Source organism: Miscanthus floridulus, chromosome 6, assembly GCF_019320115.1.
Source record: "Miscanthus floridulus cultivar M001 chromosome 6, ASM1932011v1, whole genome shotgun sequence".
NCBI lineage: Eukaryota > Viridiplantae > Streptophyta > Magnoliopsida > Poales > Poaceae > Miscanthus > Miscanthus floridulus.
In genome coordinates this window covers 30459141-30468009 of record NC_089585.1, presented here as the reverse complement: position 1 = coordinate 30468009, position 8869 = coordinate 30459141, and the positions used below count along the sequence as shown (strand labels likewise).

The 8869-nt window shown below is 56.2% G+C and overlaps 1 protein-coding gene across 1 annotated transcript; it reads left to right on the top strand.

Moving 5' to 3' along the window:
• Positions 1–3299: 3299 nt before the first annotated feature.
• On the top strand, positions 3300–3602 carry LOC136460440 (uncharacterized). Its single transcript, XM_066460133.1, has one exon. The coding sequence runs from the start codon at positions 3300–3302 to the stop codon at positions 3600–3602; it is 303 nt and encodes a 100-aa protein (XP_066316230.1).
• Positions 3603–8869: the final 5267 nt, after the last annotated feature.

Sequence of the window (8869 nt, the reverse complement as noted above, 5' to 3'; positions counted from 1 at the left end):
CAGCGTGGCATGGAGAGTCATGTTTGGGTCCCTATAGCCTCGGAATCGACATACAAAGACCAACTGCTCCCTCCGAGCCTCGGCTATCCGCTTCGGGGTCTCGGTAGCCTTGGGACTCGTGCCCGCCGAGCCTCCCACAATGGTTCAGCCTCTGCACCAACTAGGCCTTGGCTCTCTACGTTGTCAACATACAGCGACCGACACATTGTCCATAGTATGCGCCATGCCCTGTGTCAAGCCATCATAGGAGCTCCCACGTCGCATAGGATCAGGCGTGCCCGGCGCGTCGCTCCAGTGCACCGAGGACAAGATCGCTCCATCGACCATGCCACCACAGTGACAAGCTACAGGGCTCAGACATGCCACCTCCGCTCACAAAATGCCACGTAGCAAATCTATGTACCGTCCCCGTGCCTCCCTTCGACTATAAAAGGGAGTGATCGCGGCCGCTTCTAGGGGAGACTCACGGAGACACCGGCTCACAGCATGAACTCACACATGCAAGCAACGCACAATGCTCTATAACACACACGCTCCCACATTATGAGAGATCAACATCTCAAGCAACCCACGCTGCTCCATGCAGAGACATGGGACTAGCTCCCTCTCTTGCTCAGCTTATAAACCCCTACTACAAGCACCTCGGTGCAAGGAATATAAGATTGCCCTCTCAGACTGGACGTAGGGCACCTATTGCCTAAACCAGTATAAACCTTATGTCTCTTTGCATCACCATCCGGGATTAGGGACACACAGTACACTTTCACTGGTTGGTTGAGGATCCGTTGGGTCCAAAACACTGATAGTTGGCGCGCTAGGTAGGGGGGATACTGCGTGTTAGCTTAGTCATCCCAACAAGTTCTGGATGGCAAACCCCGTGCGACCACTGCGTCTCGGCACGGTGATCTGGTTTGGGAGCCTAGAGTACATGTCTCTAGGATGTGAGTACGATATGGTACTCCTCACACCCAGAGCCCCACCGATCGACGACGACATTACGCACCAGCAGCCCAGGCACAAATGGTGCCCGGGCCACCGCTCTCGCCGCGCTCGCCAGGCATGACGTGAGCGGGACCACCCTGACACCGCACAAGCTTAGGGCGACGCACCGCGCTCCACCGGTATCCCATGCCCGGCTGTTGGTACGAAGTCTCTGGTTGGGGACCTATCCAGCTTAAGCCTGGGCAAGGGAAAGACACCGGTGGCGCGCAATGATGCCCCATCATCAAGCTCTGCCCCGCCACCTCCTGAGGAGTCGACTCTGGCGGAGTAGAGCCGGGCGATGACACCATCCCCGTACCCCTTTGGGTTGAGCAATGCCACCGCCGCCTATGCTTCCGCCTACGCTTCTGCTCACGCAGAGCCCCTAGGACGCCACCAACGTTTTGCCCTCGACCTCATCGCCACAACTTCGACCGACACCCATGCTAACTCCTCAGAGGAGGACGAGGCATGGGCCAGAGCGGACATCTCTAGGCTTCACGACCCTGAAGACATGCGCCGCTTCATGGTCATGAGCGACTACTGCTTCGGCTACTCTGACTCCGATGACGAAGGCACTTACGATCCCACTCGTGAGTGCTTCAACATTGAGCTCGGGATGCCAAGCGCGAGCGATGAGGACGAAGGGGTAGGCAGTTGCTTCCCGCCCCACAAGGGGGGGGTAGGTGACCCTACACCTCCACGTGTCAAGCCTCCGATAGCGCAGAACGGGAACCCCGCCCCCGAGGAACTTCGACACCTAGACCTGGAGCAGCTCCGTGAGCTTTAGGCCAAGGTCGAACAAGACCTGACTCCTTCTGCAGCAGCTCTGAGACACTCTCGAGCAAGAGCAGCAGGGTCGCGGTGATGGCAGGAGCATCCCAGGCGGAGGGCTCGCGACATCAACCGCCACATCAACAACGACGAAGGGGGCGAGCAACCCCCTATCTTCAATCACTGCTAGCCAGAACATCAGTGGCAGTAGCGATGCTACTCTAAACGATGCCCGAGCCCTCTACCTTAGAGGGGCGATGGATCCACGACGAGCTCTTGAGACCTCCTCGAGACCGCCACGGTACAGCAGGCCAAAAGTTCTGCCTCTTGACGGCGTGGAGGCGCCTCGAAACTACCCATGGCACCAGCCTCGATAGGATAGAGAGGCCTCGGTTCAGTCCCGAAGCCTGGTCAGGGCACCGACAGCCAACAAGGCCCTCTCGGTGCACGACCGCCTCAGCGACCGACGCGAGGCGCAAGGTGACAACGATGTGGTCAGCAGGCGACGGCGCCACGACAACGATGGGCCCACTTGAGGCTACCACCCACACCGAGGTGGTCGCTACGACAGTGGGGAGGACCGCAGTCCTTCTCCTGGGCCACCTGGCCCTCGAGTCTTCAGCAAGGCCATCCGTGGCACTCACTTCTCGACATTGCCACCAACTTCACCTTGGGCGAAGAGGCTATTGTGGCCATCTTCCCCGACAACGACGCTAAGGAGAAGCAGAGGGATGAGGCCCCCGGGGCCTTGGCCCCCCTCCTCCCCAAGAAAAAGAAAAGGGTTGCTAAGGGAAGCAGGAGGTCCTCGAGGCTGGTCTAGTCGTAGCCGCAGATCGCAAAATCCCTAAGGCCCCGCCAGAGGCCCTGGGCTCTTCGACGACATGCTTAAGAAGCCCTGCCCTTACCACCAGGGCCCGATGAAGCACACCCTTGAAGAGTGCACCATGCTCTAGCATTACTATGCCAAGCTCGGGCTCCCCAACAACGATGCCAAGAAGAGGGACACCGGTGATAGGGACAACGTTAAGGACGACGGGTTCCCCGAGGTGTACAACGCCTTCATGATCTTTGGCGGGCCTTCAGCGTGCCTCACGGCGCGTCAATGAAAGAAGGAGCATCGGGAGGTATTCTCGGTTAAGGTGGCCACACCCCGGTACCTCGACTGGTCTTGGGAGGCGATCACCTTTGATCGGGATGACCACCCCGATTACGTCCCAAACCCCAGGCAGTACCCACTCGTCGTCGACCCAATCATCAGCAACACCCGACTCACCAAGGTGTTGATGGACAGAGGCAGCGGTCTCAACATCCTCTACGCCAACACCCTGGAACTCCTAGGGCTCGATCAGTCATGGCTCCAAGGCGATGCCGCGCCCTTCCACGACATTGTGCCAGGGAAACACACGTGACCCCTCGGGCGCATCGACTTGCTCGTCTACTTCTGCACTCCCTCCAACTACCGCAAGGAGGTCCTCACCTTCGAGGTGGTTGGGTTCAAGGGGACCTACCACGCCATCCTGGGGCACTCATGCTACGCCAAGTTTATGGCGATCCCCAACTACACCTACCTCAAGCTCAAGATGCTGGGTCCCAACGGCGTCATCACCGTCGAGTCCATGTACAAGCATGCAAACGACTACGACATAGAATGCATCGAGTACGCCGAGGCTCTCGTGGAAGCCAAGACCCTCATCATCAAGCTTGACCAACTTGGTAGCGAGGCGCACGACTCCAAGCATCATGCTGAGACTTTTGAGCCCGCGGAGGTCGTCAAGCTCGTCCCGGTCGACCCCACCTGCTCCAACAGCCGGGCACTGAGGATCGGTGACACCCTCGATAGCAAATAAGAAGCTGTGCTCGTCGACTTTCTCCATGTGAATGCCAATGTATTCGCATGGAGCCCCTCGGACATGCCGAGCATACCGAGGGAGGTTGCCGAACATGCCTTGGACATCTAGGCCATCTTTAGACCGGTGAAGCAGCGCCTGCGACGATTCAATGAGGAAAAGCGTAGGGCCATCGGCGAGGAAGTGCAGAAGCTTTTGGTGGCTGGATTCATCAAGGAAGTGTCCCATCTAGAGTGGTTAGCTAATCCCATATTAGTTAAGAAGAAAAATGGGAAGTGGAGGATGTGTGTAGACTACACCGGTTTGAATAAAGCATGTCCAAAAGTCCCTTTCCCATTACCTCAAATGACCAAATCATTGACTCCATTGCGGGATGCGAAACCCTATATTTCCTTGATACATATTCTGGTTACCATCAAATCAAGATGAAAGAATCCGACCAGCTCGTGACTTCTTTCATCACCCCATTCGGCATGTACTACTATGTGACTATGCCGTTCCGCCTCAGAAACACAGGGGCCACATACCAATGATGCATGACCTAGGTCTTTGGTGAGCACATCGGGCGAACCATCGAGGCCTACATGGACGACATCATGGTCAAGTCTAGAAAGGTTAGTGATCTCATCGATGACCTGGAGATAGCCTTCAAATGCCTCAGAGAAAAGGGCATCAAGCTCAACCCCGAGAAGTGTGTCTTCGGGGTCCCCCGAGGCATGCTCTAGGGATTCATAGTCTCGGAGCGTGGCATCGAGGCCAACCCAGAGAAGGACTCAGCCATGACCAACATGGGACCAATCTGAGACCTCAAGGGAGTGCAGAGGGTTATGGGATGCCTTACGGCCCTGAGCCGCTTCATCTCGCACCTTGGCGAAAAAGGCTTGCCCCTGTACCGCCTCTTGAGAAAATTCAAACGCTTTTCTTGGACCCCCGAGGCCGAAGAAGCCCTCACCAAGCTCAAGGCACTGCTCACCAATCCTCCCGTCCTAGTGCCGCCAACCAAGGGCGAGGCCCTCTTACTCTATGTCACCGCAACGACCCAAGTGGTCAGCGTGGCTGTAGTGGTCGAGAGGCAGGAAGAGGGGCATGCTTTACCCATGCAATGACCTATTTACTTCATCAACGAGGTGCTCTCCGAGACTAAGACACGCTACCCCCACATCCAGAAGCTGATCTACGCCATAGTCTTGGCTCGACTCAAGCTGCGTCACTACTTTGAGTCCCACCTGGTGACCGTGGTGTCATCTTTCCCTCTAGGAGAGATAATCTAGAATCGGGAGGCCTCGGGTAGAATAGCCAAGTGGGCCAGTGGAACTCATGGGGGAAGCCCTAGTCTTTTGCGCCTTAGAAAGCAATTAAATCCTAGGTCTTGGCCTATTTTGTGGCTGGAGTGGACCGACACCCAACTGTCACCTGCTCAAATCCTGGCGGAATGCTGGACCATGTACTTTGATGGGTCCCTGATGAAAACCGGGGCAGGCGTGGGTCTGCTCTTCATCTCACCCCTCAGAGTGCACATGTGCTACATGATCTGGCTCCACTTCGCCGCCTCCAATAACGTAGCCAAGTATGAAGCCCTCGTCAATGGCTTGCAGATCGCCATCGAACATTGGAGTATGGCGTTTTCGACGTACGGAGCGATTTGCTAGCTCATCATCGATCAAGTAATGAAGGAATCGAACTGCCATGACCCCAAAATGGAGGCGTACTGCAAGTTGGTACATCGCCTGGAAGACAAGTTCGATGGTCTCGAACTCAACCACATTGCGTGAAAATTCAACGAGGCCATGGATGAACTGGCAAAGATGGCATCAGCATGTGCCCTGGTCCCCCTCGAATGTCTTCACCAGAGACCTCCACGAGCCTTCCATCGACTATGCCTCGGCAGCGGAAGAGGGCCCACCGGTTGAGCCCACCGCAGGGCCCGAGGCCCCCTCTGTCACCGAGGCTCCCGCGGCCGAGCTCGAGGCCATGGAAGTCAACGCGAAGCCTCCCGAGGCCAACCAGGACACGGACTGGTGAGTCCCGTTCCTTGATTGCCTCGTTCGAGGAGAGCTTCCTACAGACAGGACCGAAGCCCGAAGGCTTGTGCGACGAGCCAAAACTTACATCCTCAGCAATGACGAGTTGTACAGGCGAAGCCCATCTGGCGTCCTCCAACGATGCATCACCATCGAGGCAGGCCAAGCCCTACTTTGGGACTTGCACGCGGGAGCCTGTGGGCACCATGCAGCGCCTCAGACGCTCGTTGGAAATGCCTTTCACCAAGGGTTCTACTAGCCAATGGCGGTTGCTGATGCCACCAAGTTGGTACGCTCCTGCGAGGGATGCCAGTACTATGTGCGGTAGAAGCACCTCCTGGCCCAAGTCCTCCAAACCATCCCCATTACATGGCCATTCACCGTATGGGGGCTCGACATGGTTGGGCCTCTACAGAAGGCCCCCGGGGGCTATACCCATTTGCTGGTAGCGATCGATAAGTTCTCCAAGTGGATCGAGGCTTGTCCGATCAATCGAATAGAATCCGAGCAAGCGGTGTTGTTCTTCACTGATATCATCCACAGGTTCGGGGTTCCAAACACCATCATCACTGACAATGGGACACAATTCACTGACCACAAGTTCCTGACGTTCTGCGATGACCACCACATCCGTGTGGCCTGGTCAGCCGTAGGACACCCTAGGACAAACAGCCAAGTAGAACATGCCAACGGCATGATCCTACAGGGCCTCAAGCCAAGAATATACAACCGGTTGAAGAAATTTGACAAGAAATGGCTTGCTGAACTCCTGTTGGTCATCTAGAGCCTGAGGAACACTCCAAGCTGAGCCACAGGGTTCACACCATTCTTCCTGGTCTATGGAGCCGAGGCCATCCTCCCCACTAACTTGGAGTATGGTTCCCTGAGGCTACAGGCCTACAACGAGCAAAGCAATCGCACTGCCCGCGAGGATGCCCTTGACCAACTGGAGGAAGCCCAAGACATTGCGCTGCTACACTCGGCCAAGTACCAGCAAGCCCTGTGATGCTATCAAGCCTGGCGCATTCAAAGTCGGGACCTAAAGGTGGGCGACCTGGTGCTGAGACTGAGACAGAGCAATAAGGGCCGCCACAAGCTGACCCCGCCATGGGAAGGGCCGTACATCGTCGCCCAAGTGCTAAAGCCCGGGACCTACAAGCTAGCCAACGAGAAGGGCGAAATCCTCACCAACGCTTAGAACATAGAACAACTACGTCGCTTCTACCCTTAAATTTCTAAGCATTATATACATTGTTTCTCGAAATACAATAAAGAAGTGTTCTTTAGTTATTCTAATTTTTCGAGAAACCCCCCAAGCCCATCGATGGGGGATCAATGTTACGATAACACTACAAGGGAGACTTGGCTCTGCCTCTGCAGAGGTGCCCACCGCGGGGCTCAAACAAGACTCGGCTCTGCCTCTGCAGAACTGAGCCTCCCTCGGGGGCTAGAAGGGGGGACCCCCCCTAAGTCCCAGGCACCATTTTTAGTCATTTTTCAAAAAAAAATTCTATGCCAAACTCTCTAGCATACTCTGACAAATCGATTGTAAAAAACCTAAGGACCGAAAGTCTATCTCAGGGCCAAAAGGCCGGCCAAGCCACGAGACGGCCTACGCCTCTGGGCTACGGCAACTCCCTCACCACCTTTTGCCCAAAGGGCATCTTAGGCTCCGAGGAACTTTTTTGCAAGAGATATGTTCAAAGACGAGACAGAGGGTAGAGGCTTAGAAATACAATAAAAAATGATTAAAAAGCATATACGCATTAGTACTTTAAAAAGGCCTCGACGACCACAAGCGTTATGGTACAATAAATATAAGTCCTAATCTATTTACATGGCCCCTTTGGCCTAGGTCAGAGCTCAGGGTCGCCAACATCGGCGATCAGGCGTAGGAGGAACCACCTCCTCTTCAAATAGCTTGGCCAGCGCTATGCCAGGGGCCTCAGCCGCCTCCACCAGCTTCATTACCTCTTCCTCAGGCCTTCTCATCATCCTCAGCCACGATGTAACCGTCACTGATGGCCTCGAGGTCGATGCTGACATAGTGCGAGGAAGACGACTGGCTAGGGCACGCTTGACGCCCAGTATGCAGCGCCCCCTAGGAGCCGCTCAGTGGACTCGGCCGCTCAACGCGATCAAGCGGCTCCCAAGGGAGCTACCCAACTTGACCCCCCCGACCTCTAGGGCCTCACAGGCGGTACGGGTGGTGCTCTGCAGCGCGTTGTGCTCCCAGATCTCAGCCTCGAGCACCACCTACACTGCGACAGAGGCCTCGGCTGCCCGGGTGACCTCCTTCTCCAACCTGCGCAAAGACAGGCGAGATGGGGTTAAGCACGAAAGAAAAACAAGCCGAACAGGGGCGCAAGCCTACGAGACTCACCCTTGGCTTTCTCCCTCTAGTTTTTGACCTCAACCCGAGAGGCCTCGGCCACCCTAGAAGCCTCCCTCTTCAGCTCTGCGTCGCATCGGGGAGTCAGGGGTCGAACGCAAGAAAATCAAATAAAACAAGGGGCGCGGCTCAATGGGGCCTCACCCTCGGCCTTTTCCTTCCAGGCTAAGGCCTCGACTCGAGAGGCCTCGGCCACCTTGAGAGCCTCCGCCAGGGCACCTTTCATTAGCAGGTGCACACCCTACTCTGCCCCCAGCAGCCTGGCGATGGCCTTGGTAGAGGCCTTCACTTGTTCGGCCCGGGACCTAAAGGTGTCCCACTCGCCGGCCACCCGGGTCAACTCCTCCTCTAGCTCCTTGATCCACGCTGCCAAAGGGGTGACCTGCTCCAGAGCTATGGCCGCCTCAGCCTTCATATCAGCACAGCAAAGGCAAAGGTCCTCCACCTCCGTGCTCTACGCCGACAGAAGCTCATTAGCATTGGCGAGCAAGTTCTTCTGCTGCCGGAGCTGGTCCTAGACGTCCCTCTCCCGCCAAAGGAACAATAACTTCCCAAGGGACTAGGCCTCGAGATCCTAGATAGGTAGAACGGATGTCAAGCATTGCGAGAAAACTCGGGGAAAATGACACAGCATAAGAAAAGAAGGCGCGTACCTGGGCAACACCGGGCAGGTCATCAGCCATGATGGACATCATTGTCCACAGCGACTGCTTTGCCAGATGATGGAATTGCTCGAAGGAGTCCCAGTGCCCCCCTTGGCCGCATCCTCGAGGGTGAACAGAGGATCCCCCTTAGGGTCGTCCTGGCTCCGCCACAAGACACGTGGGCTGTCCCACCCGTGGGGCTCGGGCTGT